The sequence below is a fragment of the Triturus cristatus genome, chromosome 4_1 (genome assembly GCF_964204655.1).
Source record: "Triturus cristatus chromosome 4_1, aTriCri1.1, whole genome shotgun sequence".
NCBI classification, from domain to species: domain Eukaryota; kingdom Metazoa; phylum Chordata; class Amphibia; order Caudata; family Salamandridae; genus Triturus; species Triturus cristatus.
In genome coordinates this window covers 247,355,525-247,379,820 of record NC_140585.1, presented here as the reverse complement: position 1 = coordinate 247,379,820, position 24,296 = coordinate 247,355,525, and the positions used below count along the sequence as shown (strand labels likewise).

At 45.0% G+C, this 24,296-nt stretch overlaps 1 protein-coding gene across 3 annotated transcripts in view; it reads right to left on the bottom strand.

Moving 5' to 3' along the window:
• The window catches only part of AGBL3 (AGBL carboxypeptidase 3), a 616,174-nt gene that overhangs the window by 106,665 nt on the left and 485,213 nt on the right, over positions 1 to 24,296 (bottom strand). For all 3 annotated transcript variants that reach the window (XM_085651966.1, XM_085651965.1, XM_085651967.1), the window contains exon 16: positions 590 to 637. In XM_085651966.1, coding sequence (XP_085508092.1) covers positions 590 to 637 — 48 coding nt within the window. The remainder of the gene's footprint in view (positions 1 to 589; positions 638 to 24,296) is intronic.

The following is a 24,296-nucleotide window of genomic DNA, read 5'->3' as shown; positions in this document are numbered from 1 at the left end:
TCCATTTGCACCGACATTTATGTTTTACTGTGAGAAAACGAATATTACACAATAATGTGTGAATATCTGGTTTCAGTGAACATTTATCATTTGTGCATCACCAAATAATGCGTCTTGATTTGTTTTGATACTTTTAAAATCTTTGTTTCCATAAGACTTCGAAATTACAAAATAATGTGCTTCATTTTTGCTTTCCTGACGGCTGAATGTGTACAGTTCGTTTTCAGGTATTTACAGTTTCTTGTATGTTAGAAAAAATACATCCTACAGCCTTTCCTTTTGCACTTCCTGTACCCCAGCAAGATTTTCAGATAATTCACTTTAATTTTCTTTCCCAGAATGCAAAGTGAGCAGACTTTCTAAACACCAATGCCCATCTAAAAAACATAAGCAGCAATTTGTCAGAAGACAACAGACTGACATTAGACGTCTGTCTTTGAAGCGCGGCAAATGTGACAAGATAAATACAGAATATAACGGCATCTTAATTTACTTCTTGGACTTTCACATTCCACTAAACATTGGTCTGCAACATAAAGTGTAAGTTACTGTGCAGGACTTCTCAAGTGTACATTTTCTGTTCGCTTACCATGGTGTGGACATCTCCAGAGTCAAATAAGAGGTAGACAACGGCAACCTTTTAAGAAACGAAAGAAAAAAAACACTTTTATTGATTATTTAATTTCTAAGGTGTCACACTTAGGCACTCACTTATAAAACAGGACACAGATTTCATATTCCATATGTATAAGTTTGTGTATGTAAAATGTGACTTTCCTGTAAGCATCTGTTCGTGGCATGTAGTGCTGTAGATTCATATGCTGTGCATACTCCTTCCATCTACTGCTGGGCTGGAACATGTGCAACTTGTTTTTCTTCAAAGACATCTTTTCGAGTCACGAGCTACTGTGACTCCACCTATTGCTTGTAATGGGCATGGGCATCGGCTCCATTGTTAGATTGTTTTTTCCGCACGCAGGGTAAGGACTCAGATGAAGCACAGAGATACAGAAAGATGACTATGCACAGAAAAGATCATACATAAAAGTTTAAGAGAAAATGTCTAACACTGAAAGGCATCTGGGGAGGAGGGTGGGTGTAGGAGAGTAGGGTCTGCTATCCTATGGTCACCCCAAATTTTTGCTTTTTGCTTCACTGGTTTTTGACATATTGAGGCTGTGGGCCTGCCAATCAGACCCCCAGCCTGCTGTTCTCTCTACTAAATTAAAACTATGCACCCTAGGTGCATAACCAATTGGAAGTGGATCACCCTGTCAGCCCCTGTACCAGTGTACACTAGGTACCCAGGGCATTGGTGTACCCAAGGCCTGCCAGGGGCTGAAGCATGTATTATGCCACCCCAGGCTTGGCCTAACAATTTGACACAACTGGCTGATCACTCAGCTGGGGTAAGTTGGTGTAATCACCCCTTACTTAGGTGTAGTATACCTATACCTAACCTTAAATGGGACACCTGGTAACCTATAAGTCACTCCTATGGCAGGCCTTAACAATCCTGAAGGCAGAGTGCTTGGTTCCATGTGAGATGGTGCTCTGGCATGAGCTGAGCCTGTCTGCAGTGGTCGGAACAACTTCCTTCTACTGTTTCCAGATATCGTCATACCATATACTCTTAAGTGCATTATGAACCTCGCGGTTAAATGCTATCTTTGGTTTGGCTTTATCAAAACATGTCGAGTAAGGTGTCATACGAATTGGAATACTAACCCCTCACCAATTCTGGCGACGGGGTTAGCATTCCACCCTTCTAGAGGGACACGACATGTACAGTACCTGAAACCCGGGTAAAATCAGACATAGCCTCAGCTCCACAAAATGGATGCTGCCACCACAGACACAAGTCTGCCCTCCTGCTGCTGGGAGTCCTTCCAGCTTGGGAGGTGTGGACAAAGGGTTTCCTGCAAGGGGAGGTGCATGCACCACCCCAGACAGGATTTTGTGTATTGGTCAGGTAGGGCTTGAAAGAAACCAGACATGCCTGTGGCTCACAAGGAGCCTCGGTGCATATGCCAGTTCAAACCGGTCCTGGGGCACACCAGTCCCGGGCCTGGGGCGAGCTGGACAAAGGATTGGGGGTGTAACCACCCCCCTTCCTGGTCCCACCCATAGGGAGGGACCTAGCAGGTAGTCCGGCCCCTAGAATCCGCTTAAAGGTAGGAGCTGTGTCCTAAGACTTCAGACATCCTGGAATCAACTTGAAACTAAGAAGAAGACGGGAACTTCGACATTCTGCTGCACAGAAGACTGAAGGAAATCTCCCCTGTGGTCAGGGAGTGACCACCTTGCTAACGCAAGCACCATCCAGCGAATCAACGTCTGCTTTGCCGCTGCCTCCCGCCGGAGCCCGAGCCCAGAGACTGACAAGACCTGGACCTCCAGACCTCTCACCGCCCGATCCACAGTCCCTGAAAAGAGGAGACCCGTGGAGGCACCGAGACACGTGGAGCCAGCCATCTTGGAAACGACGACGACAAGCTGCAAGTGCAACAACCGAGGCTCCCTCCAAGTTGTGCTTCGGGATCTGAGAAGCCCAACCCTCGAGCAGCATTTGCACCAAAGGTGAGCCCTCCAGCATCTCCACGATCTGCGTGGGGCCCTTCTGCATTTTGCCACTCGACGCGCCTAACCGGTTGCTGGCCCGCTGGCTAGTAGCCATCTTGGCGACGAACTTCACAAAATACACCGCTGGTCTGGTTGCTCCAGACTGGCCCTTGCTCCCCTCCAAAGGAGCAGTCCCTCTGACCTTGCTGGTCAGAACCATCAGCTTATTTCATCTCCTACAACAATTGCTTTTGCCAAGGCTTGTTTGTTTCGATCAAGTCGCCGACACAGCCGACAGCGAGAGCCTGCGTGGGACAACTCGTGAACCGACTCCTGGACGTCGTCGACCTCCAGGGACCACGTGGCTGCAGAGACAAGCTACACCTTTCTTCCTGTTTGCACCCGACATTGCCCGGTACCCACCTGGTGCCACGCTGGTCACTGGCTAGTGACTGTGAACACTGTCCCCTCTGCTTACAGGTCTTCAACATCTCCGAACCACTCTTGGATCCACCGCATCTCTCCCGGACCGACCGCCTGCAGCATCTTTGTCTTCAGGCTCCACGGAACAGATAGAAGAAACCCGACGCACTTCGAGGCCTATGCACCCGCTTCCTGTGGGTGAGGTAAAGCTGGCACTCCTGTGCCCAAGTGTAGTATTACATCTCTAGTGCCTGTGTTCCAAATCTTGAGTTCCTAGTCCATCCGGAAGATCCGCTTTGCAGTAACTTTGTACTTTTTACGCACCCATTGAAACCTATGGGAGCACGCGTGTGACTATTTGCTCTGCACACGCCACCCGTGGACCTCCTGGTCACTAACTAAAGTTAGATCCTTGTAGGCCCAGCGATTCTAGAGGCCCTAGGCCTTTTCCCTTTTCTGTTCGTGGTACTTATACCACTATTTTAGTATATGGTTCGAGCGGCCACCAGGGCCTATCCATATAAAGTGCAACTTCTGTGTATTCTACTGTAATCTTGTTTGACGATTTGTGCTCCTGTGCTCATAAAGAGACTAGGGGTTACTTTGAGAAATAAATACATATATATTTTGAATATATATCTGTGTGGTGTCCTTTCATTGGTATAAAAGGGGGTTGCATTTGGTAAAACAGCTGGCTTAACACGCTTCACGAGTTTAGCCTCAAAGACTGCTTAGCCTACGCTACCACTAGGGCAGCTAGTCCGAAAAGGTTGACTTACAACCACACCATAAGGGTTGCTTGGCATGGTACAAGGTGATCACTTTAACTAGTGAGCATCATATACCAGGCCAACTTCTCACATTGGTGAGCAGCGGTTGGATTTGAGCTTGCTGTGTTTTACCATTGTAATCTCTTGGTTACCAATTGAAAGATCACATAGGTACCTGTAGGTACATATAAAACAAGATTAGATATACAAAAGTTCTACTGAACTTAGTTGTTGTAGAGCAAAGGGAGTAGCACACCCTGACTACAACTACTAGATAGGTTTAGTAGGTAAACCCAAGTGTAGGTAGATTGCAACACATCCACCCACACTTAAGAGCAATGGCTGGGGCAGAGGGGTCCACTGTACCCATCTCTGTTGAGAGTGACCCCCAGAGGGCACCATCCATCTTTGCTACCCTTAACCAGAATGAACTCAGGCATTTGGCAACTCTTAGAGGCCTTAAACAGCCCAAGAACCCTACCTCTGCTGAGCTCAGAGAACTCTTGCAAAATGATGAAAATCAGAGAGAGCTCAAGAAAGCTTCCCAGTTAGCCCCCTTAGGGTCAGGAACAGGAGGCCCCCCTTCTGAAGATGCTACAGAAGTACCCCTTTCCAATAGCCATCCCTTAGATGAGAACCATACTACAGAGGAGGAAAGTGGGGAGGATACAGAGAGTAGTGATGATGAAGGGAGAACTAGCCCAGTGCCAAGTGTTATACTTGGCCCAGCTAAACTAAGGCTATTGGGGACTGACAATGGGATTATCCCATTGGATCTCCCCAGTGGACTTAACCAGGGGCTTGGGAGGCAAAGGAATCGCTCAGGTGACTCTAATGCTTCTCATGCCTCTAGAGGCTCTCAAGGTCACTCCAGGAAAAGGATGACCACCCCTCAGAGGAGGGAACATGAGGCCAGAATACAGGAAGCCCAGCTGAGGATCAGGAAGCAGGAGCTAGAAGTAGCCCTGATGGAAGAAAAACTGAATAAGGCTAGGCAACCTAGAGAGAGTGGGTCTATACCCACTGGTGGCAGCATTGTCCCTAAGGACAAAGATAGGGTCTTTGATAATAGGAACCTGTCTAAGGTTGTGCCCCCCTACAAAAGTGGGGATGACATCCACAAATGGATGACTGCTCTTGAGAGAGCCTGCAAAGTACAGCAGGTTCCTGAAGACCAGTGGGCAGCAATCCTCTGGCTCTCCTTTGAAGGAAGAGGCAGAGACAGACTCCTCACTGTTAGAGAAGAGGATTTCAGAAATTACAGAGTCCTGAAGAGTGTTCTGGTTGATGGGTTAGGCTTAACCACTGAACAGTACAGGTTAATGTTCAGAGACACCCAAAAGACACAGACTCAGGACTGGTCTGAATATGTTGAATGTGCCACTAAGGCTTTGGAGGGTTGGTTGCTGGGAAGTAAGGTATCTGATTTTACAGGATTGTATAATTTGATGATGAGAGAACAGATTTTAAATAACTGTCAAAACCAGCAACTGCATCAACACTTGGTTGACTCTGATCTGACCTCTCCCCAAGAATTGGGAAAGAAGGCAGACAAATGGGTCAGAACCAGGGTTAAGCAAAAGAACCAGAACCAGGGCCAAGGGGGTGATCAGAAGAAAACAGACCAAAAGGGTGGAGATCAGAAATCTAAAGACCAGAAGTCTTCAACAGGGCCCCAAACTACTGCTAAGGAGGGTGGGTCCCAACAACAATCCAAGGGAAAGAAGAAAGAAGGTCAAAAGAAACCCTGGTGCAATCATTGCAAGAATACAACTCACTGGACCAGTGATTGTAAGAAGGGTGGAGCCCCCAACACTGTTGCCCCTAAGGCACCTGCTCCCAGTACTACTGTTAGCAGTGTTGGTCCCCAGACAAAGGGTGTAGTGGGAATCACTATGGGAACTGAAGGAGATTCTGACTTAGACAGAACCCTGACACAGGCAGTCTTGATCTGCGATGGGGACATTGATTTGTCCCTGACTGTGAGCCCCAGTAACCTGGGCAAGTACAGACAGACTCCTTTAATTAACGAAAAAGTGGCTCAAGCCTACAGGGACACATGTGCCAGTGTCACTATGGTGACACCAGGCTTTGTGGACCCTGGACAGTACATACCAGGTGAGAACTACCTGGTGACCAATGCCAGCAATGCCACTACTTCACATAGTGTGGCAGTTGTTAACTTCTCATGGGGAGGGGTAACTGGCCTCAAAAGGGTTGTGGTTAGTGCAGACCTCCCAGTAGAATGTTTGTTGGGCAATGACCTAGAGAGTTCTCTATGGTCAGAAGTGGAGTACAGAACTCATGCAGAGATGTTAGGTATATCATCACATGTCCTTGCTGTGACCAGGTCACAGGCCAAAAAGTGCCTCACTGAACCTCAGGTCTTGGATCCTGGAACAATGGACCAAGCACCTACCAAGGAGAAGAACAGGAGGGTCAAGGCTGTGCCTTCCCCCCGCCTCAGAGTGATGATCAGCCTTCCCAGGAAGCTGATCTAGAGGACCCTGAAGGAACTGTCCCTGAAGAGCTTGAACCTGATCAGGTTGAGTTTCTGGGGACAGGGGGACCTTCAAGGGCTGACTTGAGGCAGGCTCAGTTATCCTGTCCCTCTCTTGAACCCCTCAGACAGCTGGCTACTGCTGAGGCTGCTGGGAATGCTCAAGGTACCCATAAAGTGTATTGGGATGAAGGGCTCCTTTATTCAGAGGCTAGAGACCCCAAGCCTGGTGCTACCAGGAGGTTGGTTATACCTCTGCAATTTAGGGGCTTCCTTCTTACCTTGGCCCATGATATTCCTTTAGCAGGACACTTAGGCCAGAACAAGACTTGGGACAGGCTTGTCCCTCACTTTCACTGGCCTCACATGAATGAAGATACAAAGGAGTTTTGTCGCTCCTGTGTGACCTGCCAAGCCAGTGGCAAATCAGGTGGCACCACAAAGGCCCCCCTAATACCACTACCTGTGGTGGGGGTCCCCTTTGAAAGAGTGGGAATAGACATAGTGGGTCCCATGGATCCTCCCACTGCATCTGGGCACAGATTTATACTGGTGGTAGTGGATCATGCCACCAGGTATCCAGAGGCAATTCCCCTTAGGACCACTACAGCACCTGTTGTGGCCAGGGCCCTGCTGGGAGTATTCTCCAGAGTGGGGTTTCCTAAGGAGGTAGTTTCTGACAGAGGTACCAACTTCATGTCAGGATACTTGACAGCTATGTGGAAGGAATGTGGTGTCAACTACAAGTTCACCACCCCTTATCACCCACAATGCAATGGGCTTGTTGAGAGATTCAACAAGACCCTAAAGGGTATGATCAAAGGATTACCTGAAAAGCTCAGGCGAAGATGGGACATCCTTCTACCCTGCCTTCTGTTTGCTTACAGAGAGGTCCCACAAAAAGGAGTTGGCTACAGCCCCTTTGAATTGTTGTTTGGGCACCCTGTAAGAGGCCCACTGTGTTTAGTGAAGGAAGGATGGGAGTTACCTCTCAAAAAGCCTAAGCAAGACATAGTGGACTATGTACTTGGTCTCCGCTCCAGGATGGCTGAGTATATGGAGAAGGCATCCAAAAACCTTGAGGCAAGCCAGGCCTTACAGAAAGCTTGGCATGACCAAAAGGCTGTCTTGGTGGAGTTTCAGCCAGGACAGAAGGTATGGGTGTTGGAGCCAGTGGCCCCAGCAGCACTCCAAGACAAATGGTCTGGACCCCATACAATCCTGGAAAAGAAGGGAGAGGTCACCTACTTGGTAGACCTAGGAACTCCCAGGAGTCCCCACAGGGTACTCCATGTTAACAGGCTTAAAGCATATGTTGACAGGGCAGACATGGGCTTGCTCATGGCTACAGATGAGGGACAGGAGGAAGAGAGTGACCCTCTCCCAGACCTGTTGTCTCAGAACCCTGAAGATGGCTCAGTTGAAGGAGTGACCCTTGGAGGCAACCTCACTGCCCATCAGCAGACTGAATGTAGACAGGTTCTACAATCATTTTCACATATGTTTTCCTTGATACCTAGTCAAACTGACTGGTGTACCCATGTGGTGGACACTGGTGACAGTCTGCCTGTAAAGAACAAGCTTTACAGACAACCTGACCATGTCAGGGACTGTATAAAGGCTGAGGTACATAAAATGCTGGAATTAGGTGTCATTGAACCCTCAGAGAGCCCCTGGGCTAGCCCAGTGGTTCTGGTCCCCAAACCTCACACCAAAGCTGGCAAGAGAGAGATGAGGTTCTGTGTGGATTACAGAGGACTCAATGCTGTCACCAGGACAGATGCACACCCTATTCCAAGGGCAGATGAGCTCATAGACAAACTAGCTTCTGCAAAGTTTTTGAGCACATTTGACTTGACAGCTGGCTATTGGCAAATCAGATTAGCTGAGGAGTCTAAGGCCAAAACAGCATTCTCAACCCCAGGTGGGCACTACCAGTTTGTGGTGATGCCCTTTGGTCTGAAGAATGCACCTGCCACCTTCCAAAGGTTGGTGAACCAAGTCCTTACTGGGTTGGATGACTTTTGCGCAGGATATCTTGATGACATTGCTGTCTTTAGCTCCACCTGGGAGGATCACCTGATCCACCTGACGAAGGCCCTTGAGGCTCTGCAAAGGGCAGGCCTCACTATCAAGGCCACTAAGTGCCAGATAGGGCAGAGTAAGGTTGTATATTTGGGCCACCTTGTAGGTGGAGGCCAAGTTCAACCACTGGAGAGTAAGATACAATCCATCAAGGACTGGTCTCCTCCAACCACCCAGACTCAAGTTCGAGCTTTCTTGGGCTTGACTGGGTACTACAGGAAGTTTGTTAAGAACTATAGGTCCATTGTGACTCCTCTTAATGATCTGACATCCAAGAAGATGCCCAAAAAGGTTCAGTGGACAGTAAGCTGTCAAAAGGCATTTGATGACCTGAAGGAGGCCATGTGCTCTGCACCTATCCTGAAAAGTCCTGACTACTCCAAAGAGTTTATTGTCCAAACAGATGCTTCTGAGTTGGGTGTGGGAGCTGTGCTGTCACAACTTAATGTAGATGGTCAAGACCAACCCATTGCTTTTATTAGCAGAAGGTTGACCCCCAGAGAGAAGAATTGGTCAGCTATTGAGAGGGAGGCCTTTGCTGTGGTGTGGGCCCTGAAGAAGCTGAGGCCATACTTGTTTGGTACTCACTTCAAGATTCAGACCGACCATAAGCCCCTCTTGTGGCTAAATCAGATGAAGGGTGAAAACCCCAAACTGCTTAGGTGGTCCATTTCCCTACAGGGGATGGACTTTACAGTGGAGCACCGGCCAGGTACTGACCATGGGAATGCAGATGGGCTCTCCAGGTACTTCCACTTAGGACATGAAGACGAGACTGGTCAAGGCTAGTTTAATGTCCCAGCGTTTGGGGGGGGGGTTGTGTAGGAGAGTAGGGTCTGCTATCCTATGGTCACCCCAAATTTTTGCTTTTTGCTTCACTGGTTTTTGACATATTGAGGCTGTGGGCCTGCCAATCAGACCCCCAGCCTGCTGTTCTCTCTACTAAATTAAAACTATGCACCCTAGGTGCATAACCAATTGGAAGTGGATCACCCTGTCAGCCCCTGTACCAGTGTACACTAGGTACCCAGGGCATTGGTGTACCCAAGGCCTGCCAGGGGCTGAAGCATGTATTATGCCACCCCAGGCTTGGCCTAACAATTTGACACAACTGGCTGATCACTCAGCTGGGGTAAGTTGGTGTAATCACCCCTTACTTAGGTGTAGTATACCTATACCTAACCTTAAATGGACACCTGGTAACCTATAAGTCACTCCTATGGCAGGGCTTAACAATCCTGAAGGCAGAGTGCTTGGTTCCATGTGAGATGGTGCTCTGGCATGAGCTGAGCCTGTCTGCAGTGGTCGGAACAACTTCCTTCTACTGTTTCCAGATATCGTCATACCATATACTCTTAAGTGCATTATGAACCTCGCGGTTAAATGCTATCTTTGGTTTGGCTTTATCAAAACATGTCGAGTAAGGTGTCATACGAATTGGAATACTAACCCCTCGCCAATTCTGGCGACGGGGTTAGCATTCCACCCTTCTAGAGGGACACGACATGTACAGTACCTGAAACCCGGGTAAAATCAGACATAGCCTCAGCTCCACAAAATGGATGCTGCCACCACAGACACAAGTCTGCCCTCCTGCTGCTGGGAGTCCTTCCAGCTTGGGAGGTGTGGACAAAGGGTTTCCTGCCAGGGGAGGTGCATGCACCACCCCAGACAGGATTTTGTGCATTGGTCAGGTAGGGCTTAAAAGAAACCAGACATGCCTGTGGCTCACAAGGAGCCTCGGTGCATATGCCAGTTCAAACCGGTCCTGGGGCACACCAGTCCCGGGCCTGGGGCGAGCTGGACAAAGGATTGGGGGTGTAACCACCCCCCTTCCTGGTCCCACCCATAGGGAGGGACCTAGCAGGTAGTCCGGCCCCTAGAATCCGCTTAAAGGTAGGAGCTGTGTCCTAAGACTTCAGACATCCTGGAATCAACTTGAAACTAAGAAGAAGACGGGAACTTCGACATTCTGCTGCACAGATGACTGAAGGAAATCTCCCCTGTGGTCAGGGAGTGACCACCTTGCTAACGCAAGCACCATCCAGCGAATCAACGTCTGCTTTGCCGCCGCCTCCCGCCGGAGCCCGAGCCCAGAGACTGACAAGACCTGGACCTCCAGACCTCTCACCGCCCGATCCACAGTCCCTGAAAAGAGGAGACCCGTGGAGGCACTGAGACACGTGGAGCCAGCCATCTTGGAAACGACGACGACAAGCTGCAAGTGCAACAACCGAGGCTCCCTCCAAGTTGTGCTTTGGGATCTGAGAAGCCCAACCCTCGAGCAGCATTTGCACCAAAGGTGAGCCCTCCAGCATCTCCACGATCTGCGTGGGGCCCTTCTGCATTTTGCCACTCGACGCGCCTAACCGGTTGCTGGCCCGCTGGCTAGTAGCCATCTTGGCGACGAACTTCACGAAATACACTGCTGGTCTGGTTGCTCCAGGTTGGCCCTTGCTCCCCTCCAAAGGAGCAGTCCCTCTGACCTTGCTGGTCAGAACCATCAGCTTATTTCATCTCCTACAACAATTGCTTTTGCCAAGGCTTGTTTGCTTCGATCAAGTCGCCGACACCGCCGACAGCGAGAGCCTGCGCGGGACAGCTCGTGAACCGACTCCTGGACGTCGTCGACCTCCAGGGACCACGTGGCTGCAGAGACAAGCTACACCTTTCTTCCTGTTTGCACCCGACATTGCCCGGTACCCACCTGGTGCCACGCTGGTCACTGGCTAGTGACTGTGAACACTGTCCCCTCTGCTTACAGGTTTTCAACATCTCCGAACCACTCTTGGATCCACCGCATCTCTCCCGGACCGACCGCCTGCAGCATCTTTGTCTTCAGGCTCCACGGAACAGATAGAAGAAACCCGACGCACTTCGAGGCCTATGCACCCGCTTCCTGTGGGTGAGGTAAAGCTGGCACTCCTGTGCCCAAGTGTAGTATTACATCTCTAGTGCCTGTGTTCCAAATCTTGAGTTCCTAGTCCATCCGGAAGATCCTCTTTGCAGTAACTTTGTACTTTTTACGCACCCATTGAAACCTATAGGAGCACGCGTGTGACTATTTGCTCTGCACACGCCACCCGTGGACCTCCTGGTCACTAACTAAAGTTAGCTCCTTGTAGGCCCAGCGATTCTAGAGGCCCTAGGCCTTTTCCCTTTTCTGTTCGTGGTACTTATACCACTATTTTAGTATATGGTTCGAGCGGCCACCAGGGCCTATCCATATAAAGTGCAACTTCTGTGTATTCTACTGTAATCTTGTTTGACGATTTGTGCTCCTGTGCTCATAAAGAGACTAGGGGTTACTTTGAGAAATAAATACATATATATTTTGAATATATATCTGTGTGGTGTCCTTTCATTGGTATAAAAGGGGGTTGCATTTGGTAAAACAGCTGGCTTAACACGCTTCACGAGTTTAGCCTCAAAGACTGCTTAGCCTACGCTACCACTAGGGCAGCTAGTCCGAAAAGGTTGACTTACAACCACACCATAAGGGTTGCTTGGCATGATACAAGGTGATCACTTTAACTAGTGAGCATCATATACCAGGCCAACTTCTCACAGTGGGCATGAGTGAATCTACAGCACGACATGCCACAAACTGATGCTTACGGGGTAAGTAACATTTTCCATTAGTGACATCTGTAGCCGTAGACATACATGCTGTGTATAGACTGTAAAGCAGTCCTCCCGAAAGTGGTGGCTAGCCTGAGGATGTTGCAGAAACTTGGAAAAGTGTGCTAAGGACAACTTGACCAACATTGGCTTCTTGGCGAGCTAAAACATCAACACAATAATGTTTTTTGAATGTGTGGGGAGTAGACCAGGTAGCTATTTTGCATATGTCAAGCATAGGAATATTACCCAAGAAAGCCATAGAAAAGCCTTAGAAGCACCTTTTCTGCGGGTTGAGTGGGTTTTACAAGGGACCGGCGAAGGGCATTTGGCTTTCACATAACAAATCTGTATGAGGGGTGGGTAATAAATTCCGTTTACACTGGAGGGCTTCGCTGAGATTTGGCCACTCCGCATTAGGCTTCTAATGCAGAGTTCTAGCCAAACTCTACATACCGCTGCATGGCAGAGGTTTTTCTTGCATGCGGCTTGCCAACGGTAAGTAAGCGAGCGAGAATAGGCATTTCCCAGCGCCATATTCAGAGAGGAGGAACAGCATAGGCAAATATCCCCGATCAGCTCATCAATCGGGCATTGCCCATGGACTGTGGGTGTGGAAACCTGGAGGCAAAGTTTGGGTATTTTGCATTTTTGGCAGTGGCGAAGCAATCTATGAGGGAAACCCCAACAGAGGCAGTACACAAGTAGGACTTGGGGGTGGAGTTTCCCATTCTTCGACCTGTTGATGCATCCTACTGAGCAGGTCTGCAAAGTCGTGGTCCACCTCGGGTATGTGTTGTATGAGGAAATGGACCTTCTGCTGAATAGCTCACCGCCAAACGGCCTGGGCTAGGACCAACAACTAAAGGAAGTGAGTGCTGCTCTGTTTCTGGAGGTAAAACATGGTAGTTGTGTTGTCTGTCCGGAAAAGAGCTACTTTGTATTGGATGAGTGGGAGGAAGGCCTTGAGAGCTAACTGTATCACTAACAACTCCAGATGATTCACATGAGGATCACATTGAGCGTGTGTCCACACACCTTGTATGGTCAGGTCTTGTAATTGTGCCCCCTCAACCAGTCAGGAAAGCATCTGTGGTGATGATCACTTGGGGAATTGAGTACAGGAAAGACCTTCCCTGCAGCAGATTGCTGGCATTCCACCACTTCAGAGAGCGATGACTGTGGCCCCAAATCAACACTAAATCCTCACACTGGTCCTCCGCTTGTGACCATCGTGATGCTAGGTACTCTTGTAACAGAAACATATGTAACCTGGTGTGTGGAACTATGGCTATACAAGAGGTCCTCATGCTTAGAAGCTGAATGGTTGTCCTGACAGGTACATTGCGATCTGGTTGAAAAAGAGGTATGATCGACTGGAATGCTAGCAACTTTACTGGGCTGGGGAATACTTTCCCTACTTTGGAATCTAGAATGGCCTATACGAAGGGCCATACTTGTAGGGGATGGAGATGGGATTTGATTGCCTTGATGGTGGATAATTGACACAATATCGAAAACAATAATATTGTGATGCAAAAATATTGTGCCAAAAATATCGATTACAAAAAGATTGTGTCCCTATACTTATAATGGCAAGTACACAAATGTTGAAATAAAGTATTGTTTTACACGAATATTGTTAAAAACAAACATATTGTTTTAGATATATATATATATATATAGTCACTGAAAAAACCATAGGTTTCACACATGTTATAGTTAGCGGAAATTTTACTGATAAAAAACCAATGAAATTCCCCCGTTATAGTTAGTGCAGGCAACTATAACTCACGCGACCGCAATCCTCTGCTGATGCTAATACTGTATTTAGACACTTATTTGCCCATGTTTTCTTCCATACATTTTTAGCTATACATACATTACAAATATTTTTTTTTCATAAAGACACATATGTCATCAGCAGAAGATTGCGGTCGCGTGAGTTATAGTTGCCTGCACTAACTATAACGGGGGAATTTCATTGGTTTTTTATCAGTAAAATTTCCGCTAACTATAACATGTGTGAAACCTATGGTTTTTTCAGTGAATTTGCAAGGTTTTTTAAATGCTAATTCCTAACTATAACGTGTGTGAAACCTATGGTTTTTTCAGTGAATTTGTACGGTTTTTTAAATGCTAAGTTACTTTACGCCATTCGTGGCGTGCGCGCCCACTTAACGCAGTTCGTTCCGTGCGCGCACGGTGCGCTTCGCGCACCGTGCGCGCACAGTGAGCACGCGGTGCGCTTCGCGCACCGCGCGCCCACTTTACGCAGTTAGTGCCGTGCACGCACGGTGGGCACGCGGTGCGATGACAAAGCAAGAAAGCACGTCAACAAATCTGTTTCTGCTTTCCTCCGTGACTATGGTATGGGTGCCATTTACCACAACAACTTGCGTTATGACATGCAAGACATTTATAGAGGAGATGGTGTGCACTTCAATGATGAAGGGAACAGAGTCTTCCTCTTGAACCTTAGACTCTGCATCGGTACTTACTTGTAGGTACCACTAAAAAATCATTTCATAAACACAACGGCTCTTTTTAGAGCCCCCTAATATCTAAACACTTAAATCTGATTTTCTTATTTTTTTTTTTTTTTTCTACCGTACGCTTACCGTAAGCTTACCGTACGCGTACCCCGTGATTTTTTTTAAAATCAATAAATGTTTTCTTTGTACTTTACAGTCCTTCTTTGACCCCCTCACAAATGTAAGGGGGTCTGTAACTCTCCTCATTGCCCCCTTTTCTTGTTTTCACTCTTTTTTTTCTGAGTGAAATACACAAAATGGCGGCCGCCGCTTCCTGGTTTCGGCCGATTCGAATGTTTACTAAGATCTAAGAGCCAATCAGAATCGCGCTCGCGCACGCCACCGTACGCTTACGGTAAGCGTACGGTAAGCGTACCGTAAGCGGGCTCAGATATATATATTGATTTAAAGGCTATTTTCTTAGAATCTACTGAACAGATTTACACCAAACCTACAAAAGGCACTTCCTTGACCTAGGGACTACCTCTCTGCCAAATTTCGAGTAATTCTGTTCAGCCGTTCGGGCTGTAGCTCGTTCTAAAGGTCCTATGGAAAAATGCATGGGGAAAACGCGTTTTGGGACCCCCCTTTTATCTCAGCCCCCGCTTGACGGATCCCCCCGAGACTTTCAGGGTAGGAGCGGAGCGTAGCGCCCCACCTATTTTGAGAAATTCGCGAGGATTCATCGACCGGCGCCAAAGTTATTCAAAATAGAATGTTGAGGTTTTCCTATGGAAAAGGGGTCCTAACTATAACTACCTACTGGCGACCGCCAGTAGGTAATATATATATATATATATATCATGTGATCAAAGCCCTTCGGGGCTGAAACGCGTAATGACTGTGATGGTGTTGGCGGAATAAAGAAGACAATTGAGCACCAATTTGGCGGTCCGTGCTCCATTTCTTCGAAGCAGATTGAAGCGCCTCTGGCGGGTGGAGTACTTTAGAGAGAGATATATATATATATATATATATATATATATATATATATATATATATATATATATATATATTTATATATATATATATATATAGAGAGAGAGAGAGAGGGAGAGAGAGAAAGAGAGAGAGAGGGAGAGAGAGAGAGAGAGTTTTAAATAGTAAATTTTAAATATTTTAATATACAACATTCATAATATGTAAATTAAATTAAAATAATATTCAATAATATAGATACATATATACCTAAACACATACACAATAATGTGTGTGCATTTTTATATATTATGTAACACTATTATAGAGGATATACATTTCAAATATTATCAAATTATTTGGGTTATATTTTAAATGAAGTGCTATAACAAACATATCTATGATAACACATTCACTCAAACAAAGTTACAGATAGGTTCAAGTTGTACCCACACAAAATCATAGTCCCTCAGTGACCCCTCATGTGTCCTATGGAGTCAGGATACCTCTATTCTGACCCCTTATATGTTTTCACACTTTATTTTTTCCTCCCCCGAGCCAAGCGTGTTAAAAACAGGCAAAATCCCTATGGTCATTGCATGGGAGAAAAAGCGTTTAAGGGCCCCCCCTTTTCCTCAGACCAATCACCCCAATACATTCCATACAGCAGCTAAAGTAACTGGAACACTAGTATTAAAATATTTGTGAAGATTTGTCAAACAGTGCTAAAGTTATTAGCAAAACAAAAAATACTTTGTCTATGGGAAAAGTTGGTCCTAACCCACACTACCTACTGGCTATTGGCAGTAGATAATATTTAGGGCTCCCGATTTTATGTTATTTATTTTTAGGACATTTCAGTCTGTATTTATCCATATTTATTTTTTGATAATTTTATCTGTATTTATCCATATTTATTTTGGGTTTTGTGAAAAAATGAACCTGGAACAAGTATATTTCTACATTTATTTAAGCGAAAAATTGTGCTCCTAAGCCTGAACCGTTAAAAGGTTTCAAATATAAAAACACAATCAGATGACAACATTTGCACGTATACGAAAAAATTTAATTTTAGTATCAAGGTTGTGCATATCTACTGCTGTTTAAGGCTCTTTACTTAAATGTCTTTATTTTTTTAACCCCTTACTTGTCAATCCACACAGCTATTGGGCCTGGCAGTCATGATTGACAGCACTTAGAATCACTCCAAAAAAACAATTTCCGTTTTTATCCACATTTTAAAATAAATACAGACAGGAAAATAAATAATTTTCTGTTTGTATTTATCTGTAAAAATCAGTAAAAACGGAAAACAGGGAGCCTTAATAATATTATATATGTATCTGTATATCTATCTATCTATCTATCTATCTATATATATATATATATATGTAACTTTTTTATTATTAGTTTATAAATATGTATTTTTAAATTATTAGGATATTTTAGTAAATTACTCCTTTGGGGGTTTTATTGTTTTTTATATTTGAATATTTGGTCATTATTTTATGTTTTGCAGTTGATTTGTTAATATTTTGTAAGTTTCTTTCATATATATATATATATATATATATATATATATATATATATATATATATATATATATATATATTTATACACGTACAAAATATATAAAAAATATATATAAAATCTATAAAACCCCCAAAGGAGACATTTACTAAAATATTCTAATAATTTAAAAATACATATTTATAAACTAATAATATAAAAGTTACAAAATAAACCAATAATAGTAATAGATATATTAAAACCATATCAGGGAAAGTATTGAAGACTGGGAATAATAGATATACTCCTACTCCATTTTATGCAAAAGTAGTGAAAGTATCGGCTTTCAGAGGAGTTTCACTTACTATTCCCACTACAAACAAGTCAGCAGTAGGGAAAGCATTGGATTTAGGAGGGGTAAGATTTACTATTCCACCTCCAGTCTGTGGAACAGTAGGGAAAGCATTGGACTTCTTAGGGAAATATTTACTATTCGCACTCCAGCCTGTGCAAGAGTTGGGGAAACGCTGGACTTTGGAGGGGTGAGAATTACTATTCCCACTCCAGTCTGTGAAAGAGTAGGGGAAGCTTGTACTTCGGAGAAATTACATTTACTATTTCCACCCCAGCCTGTGCAACAGTAGGGAAAACATTTGACTTCAGAGTGGTTCATTTAGCTGTTTCCACTCCAATCTGTGGGAAAGTACTTTACTTCAAACATATTACATATTTAAATAACCCTAATAATTTAGAACAAATATAAAACTCTTAATATGAACATTATTAATCAACTCAAATGTTTATTATATATTTAAAAAATAACAAATAATAAAAAAATTACATCAATGTAATAATTAATTCTCAATTTAAATAAAATAAGGGTATTTAGTAATTACTTAATTAACTTCACACGCACACCCCCACAAACCTAGCAGCTCAAACTTAAAATATAACTAAAATACATAAGTATAACACCATTTACATAATTGATAAGAAAACAAGTTACTTACCTGTAACTACAGTTATCCAGTATTGGTATCTTTCATAGATTCACATGCATGCATGGCTTGTTGCCATTGAAGTTGCGGTTCCTCCTGAAGAGGTCGCATTTTGAGCCGTACCAAGGGTATGAGATGTATCATTGAAGAGCACATCCTCAGGAGCGAAGCGAACATTCGGACTGAAACTGGCCTCTTTTTTTTTCAATTAACCTTGCCAATTTGTGAAGATGCAGTTGGCGACCTAGTGACAACAATGCGTTGCATTGGACCGTGTGTAACCTTGCTCCGAGAAAAAACATGACTTGGAGAGGACGTAACTGATTTGCTGTCGTTGAGAAACAGCCTCAGAGAAGAGAAGAGATGGATACACTCTGCTGTGGCAATCTTGGTTTCATGTTCTGAAGGACCTTTGAGCAGCCAATCGTCTAGATAAGGGAACACTTGTATTCCTCGAGATCGTAATGCTGCTACCACTGGTGCCAAGCACTTCGTGAAGGTTCTTGGTGCCAATTTCAGCCCAAACAGGAGCACTTTGAACTGAATGTGCGCAAGGCACTTGAAAGCGAAGATATTTGTGATGTTTGGGGTGGATAGGTATGTGGAAATACGCATTTTCCATATCCAGAGAAGCCATAAAATCTCCTTTGTTTAAACAACTCAAAATCTCATGACGACGAGGGGGACCCCTGGGCAGAGTAATAGGTGGCTCTTTGATGAATTCCAGGGTGTGGCCATTGGTTACTAGGTCTAGAACCCATTGGTCTGATGTAATTTCCTGCCACTTGTGAACAAAGCTGATATCTTCTGGCCCACGGGTAAGAAGGGTAAAATGGTTGGTGCCCTACGGAGATCACTGCTTCCTGTTAGCGTCTCGGCCTTGATACTGCGATATCTTTCGACCACCCTGACGGGAGAAACTAGCCGTAGACTATTGACGGTATGATGTCTGGCTGTAAGGCTGTACTGGGATCGATACTGCCTATTCTGTTGGTTTTGGTATCCTCCTCTTGACGAAAAAACCACGTCCTCTCACTCCTCCGAAAGATCTGCACCCGTATTAAAGGTGCCTGATGATCCTGCAGTATCCGTGTTAATTTTTATATCTAAGAGGGTTTCATCAATATGTTCACCAAACCAAAAACCTCTTCATCATAGGCCATGTCTAGAATCTTTGATTGCCCCTCAGGCGTGAAAGTAGTGGCTTTAAGCCATCCCTGGTGTCCAAACACTGCAGCCCCTGCTAGCTGACGAAAGTTGGTGTTCACTATGTCCAAGGCGCATCTATAGTTTCCGATGCGGCACATTCTCCTTCCAACAGAATCTTTCTTGCTTTCTGCCTTCGGCCCTCAGGAATGAGGTCAATGAGACTCGCCATGTCTGACCACATTTGACGGTCATAACAGCCGGTTATGGCTAGAGGATTGGCAGCTCTAATAGAGGCCGCTGCCATGGTAGAGAATTTTTCACTGTTGGGCGGCCTGTAAAATTATTGAAGCTGGCCGAGGGTGACCCATTAGACATTATGGGCTTTAGCAGGTGCACAGTATTTCTTTTCATCTAGAATAGATGTAGTCTAGTATAGGTACCACACTCGAGATCTTCCAGGACTCTTCTTTAAAATCATAAAGGAAACATTCTGTCTGCTCGACTAACTGGCAGTAGAAGCCTAGTTCTTGCCCACTGTATTAAATTATGTACAGGATGCAGTCATAAATGAGGCCATCATAGACGAACTCATCGTAGACTTTGCTGTCGTAGACATGGGTATGTAGGCGAGGTTATTGCAGACGAGGCCGTCGTCATAGATGACCGTCCTGCACAACCATCATAGATGAGGCTGTCGTAGACGACCGTCATAGACAATGCCATCATAGATGAGGCAATCATAGGTGAGGCCATCCGTAGATGAGGCAATCGTCATAGACAATGCCATCATAGATGAGGCAATCATAGGTGAGGCCATCCGTAGATGAGGCAACCATAGATGAGGCAACCATAGATGAGGCAACCATAGATGAGGCAACCATAGATGAGGCAGTCCTATGATGGCCATTTGTGGATGAGGCCATTCGTAGATGAGGCCATTCGTAGATGAGGCCATTCGTAGACGAGGCCATTCGTAGACGAGGCCATTCGTAGATGAGGCCATTCGTAGATGGGGCCATTCGTAGATGGGGCCATCCATACATGATGAGGCTGTCGTAGACGATGGTCATAGACAATACCATCATAGATGAGGTAATCATAGGGAGGCCATCCATAAATGAGGCAGACCTAGATAAGGCAATCGTATGAGGAGTTTTTCTTCGAGATGAGGCTGTCCTGGGCAATCTCATTGTAGAGGAGGCCATCGTAGATGAGGCCATTTGTGGGTGAGACCATCATAGATGAGGCCGTAGATGAGGCCGTCGTCGACGACCGTCGTAGATGAGGCCATCATCGACGACCATCGTAGATGAGGCCGTCGTCGACGACCGTCGTAGATGAGGCCGTCGTCGACGACCGTCGTAGATGAGGCCGTCGTCGACGACCGTCGTAGACGAGGCCGTCGTCGACGACCGTCGTAGACGAGGCCGTCGTCGACGACCGTCGTCGACGAGGCCGTCGTAGACGACCGTCGTAGACGAGGCCGTCGTAGACGACCGTCGTAGACGAGGCCGCCGTAGACGACCGTCGTAGACGAGGCCGTCGTAGACGACCGTCGTAGATGAGGCAGTCGTAGATGACCATCGTAGACGACCATCATAGGAGGCCCATCATAGACGAGGCCATCGTAGATGAGGTCAATATTGTTGAGGCAGTAATATTAGACACGGAGTTTTGTAATAGACTCCTTAATGTCAGGTTAAACAGATTTCCCTGATGTAGGGATGAAAAGGGAGTTGTAAGATCAGCCTCTGAGGAGATTTTTCCCACTTGCCTCTCTCTGTGAGAAATGCCTATCAAGACTCAAGGTAGGTCTTTATGGCTTTTTTGCGCGCCCTCAGGAGGTTCCCGGCGCGACTTCTCCCTTTGACCTCTCCTATGAGGTGAAGCAATCCTCGTCGTTCTCATCAGAAGTGACAGATGAAAGTCTCTGTAGTCCCAATAATAGCCTCATCTCTCAGAACGTGAGAGTTATTGAGGAAAGGTTAGACATATTTCGTAGTCTATTACCTTGTTTCCTGCCACTCTGCCATATTACTGCCTTAATAGGGTCAGAGAAATGAAGTATGTTCCAAAAAGTAGTAATAGCTGAAGAAACTGAGCAGAGCTCAGGGAGACTCCCTTCACACACGACGTGCGGTGAAAATCTGAGGAGAACTGCCTCTGCTGGGAAGGTTCTGGAGGGTGCTGGCAGCTGATTGGCTGGGACCAATCTTTGGTTCTTTTTTCTATAATGATGTAGATAGGCTACTAAGACTTAGGCCTTAGGCTTTTTCTTTTAGCCTACTACTATTATTTACTCTTGGCACTACTTTTGTATTTACCGTGGGACTCCCGCCTCGGCGACGGGGAATGATTCAGGCATGTGAATCTATGAAAGATACCCCAATACTGGATAATCAAGTAACTAATTACCACTTAATTAATAAATTATTACTTAATGTCACACCCTATACCTATACAAATCTTGCAACTGGCAACTAAAATATAACTAAAATAAATCAATTTTACATAATGTGAATAATTAATTAGAAATCAAATATGTATTAATAGATAAATAATTGATAATTAAGTATTACTTAATTAACTTCTCACCCTATATCCCTACACACCCACCAGCCCACATCTAAAATATAACTAATATATAAAATAATTGAACACTTTACATAAGTAATAATCAATTAATAATAAATTAATATTTAATTGTTGAATAATTATTATTTAACTTTCCACCCTATACCCCAAAAAACCTAGCAACCCGCTACAACACTGTAGATTAATGTTAGCAACTACATTAAAAATGATAACTCGCTTAAAATTACAAACTATATTTAAAAATATTATTAACAAATATACAAACAATAATGACACACAAAATTAATATATGAATTAAAACACATTAAGATCATTTAAAAAATATATTTTTTACAACTATATTATTGAAAATTATATTAACAACAACGATATTCTGAACGATATAACTCACATGAAAAAACAGAAGATGTTTGTATCACAATAGGTTTTTCCAAATATTTCTGTCTCCTGATATAAAAAAAACATGGTACTTTGTAAAACACTCTGGGAGCTATGGTTACTCTGAAGGGCAGCAATTTGAATTGATAATCCTGACCTCTTACCACCATTTGGGTGTCACAAAAGAGTTACACAGGCTGATACACATTTGTGAGCAAAATAACCACGTACTCGATGCTGTTCTCAAACTTAATCCCATTTATTCATCAATGTTTGTCCATATTTATCCGTCACGTCAAAGATACAAAGTTGTTCTGAACAAACGCGCCAGGTCATGGGGAGATTACGCCGCTGTTGATACTGCAAGCTTTTCACAGATACCCCTGAAGAAGGTCTTATAATGACCGAAATGCATTGGGTGAACTGCACAACACAGAGGAATTACGTTTATACGTGCCTGCGAATAGGCCCGGATGGGCATTTCCTGTGTAAATGAAAAATGCTTGAAAACATGAAACTTTGTATCTTTGACGTGACGGATAAATATGGACAAACATTGATGAATAAATGGGATTAAGTTTGAGAACAGCATCGAGTACGTGGTTACTTTGCTCACAAATGTGTATCAGGCTGTGCAACTCTTTCGTGACACCCATATGGGTGTGTCATATTCTGGTGAGACACAGGCATGTGTGCCATTTTGACTCCTAACTTTTCTCTGCACCAAAACACGCAACCTGCAAAAGCAGTGTGTGTGTGTTAAGGTACAGGACCTCTAAGGGTGGCACAATATGTGCTGCAGCCTTCAGAGGCCTTCCCTGGTCACAGTGCCCTTGATACCCATGCTACCTTTTACAAGGGACTTACATGTGGCCAGAGAGGTGCCAAATGTGGGTACAAAGGTACAGATTTGGGAAAGAACACAGGCCCTTGAAACCTGATTGGCAGGGACCCAGGGCACATCAAGTCAAAGTGCATCAAAAATCTGTCAAAAAGGGGGAGGGGAGGCTACTGCAACAGAAACCCAGCTTCCTACAAACCCTATCTAGCGGTCTGAATAATTATTTTCTAACCTTCCTGTCTAACAATCTTTTCAGATGTCAAAGACTCCATTGCATGACAACAAGCCTTCTTTCTACAAAGCCCACTATCCACTGCACTCCCTGCCTACCTTTATAAAAGACTCTATTTTGGAGTCCAAAAAGCTATAATCGACATGGAAAATCTCCTTTCACTGCACTAAATCATATACCAGAGTGAACCAAATAAACCTAAGATCTGGGCCTAAGACATCTAGGACATCTATATGTAGGACAAAAAGTCAGGCCTCGGGTAAGGCAAATTTCAGGTACAACAAGGTATCATCAACACAGAAATGTAATCAGATGTTATAGTCTAAAGAGGGAGCTGAGTGGTTCCATAAAAAGGTTGACGAGTGTTGGGGAGAGCATCAACCTATTTGGACTCCTTAGAGGAGGGAAGGCTTGAGAAGACGTTTGCCACTTTTATTTGTTTGGAGCAAATGGTGAGATAGAATTCCATCCCTTCATGAATGAGCTTCTAATTTCCACCTGTTTTAGCAAAGTCTTTAAAAGTGAGGCATGTTTGACTTTGCCAAATGCTGCTGACTGGTCAAGAAGAATAAAAACACGATTAGCCTTTATCAAGAATGCACAGCTTGTCATCCCTTTATTGGAACATTTTGCTGTGACCAGGTGTGACACCCAACTGGATTTTCACATTTCCAACAGGGGTGCAATCAAAGGTTATCGACATGCCTTCCAATGGTCTACATTTGTTTGGAACAGAAAACATGGGAGGATGGAGGCAATAAAGGTCCAGCACACACGCTGTGAAAATGTCAGGAATCCCCTCCCGCACATGGATTCCCTCCCACGATGCCACTGCCGTGAACCTGGTGCGCTTGGAGGAGAGCGGACTACAACTCCCAGAATGCCCTCCGGCAACAGTGCCTTATGCAACTCAAGAGTTCTGGTTACATAACACCAAGGGTAACGCCTAGTTTTCGTGTTATGCAACTCAAGAGTCATGGTTATACAACGCCGAGAGTACTACTTAAGGAGAAGACCACTGGGACTCGGCGTCGGATATTCTGATCTTTACCGGAGTACCTGGTTGAGGTACACGGACCCGTTGGAGAGTTGAGCGGCGGAAGGAACATTCTAAGGAGCGGAGGAGAGGTGCTGCGTGTGCTTCCTGCCCGTGTCCTGTCCCGTTCTGAGAGCCGTATTCA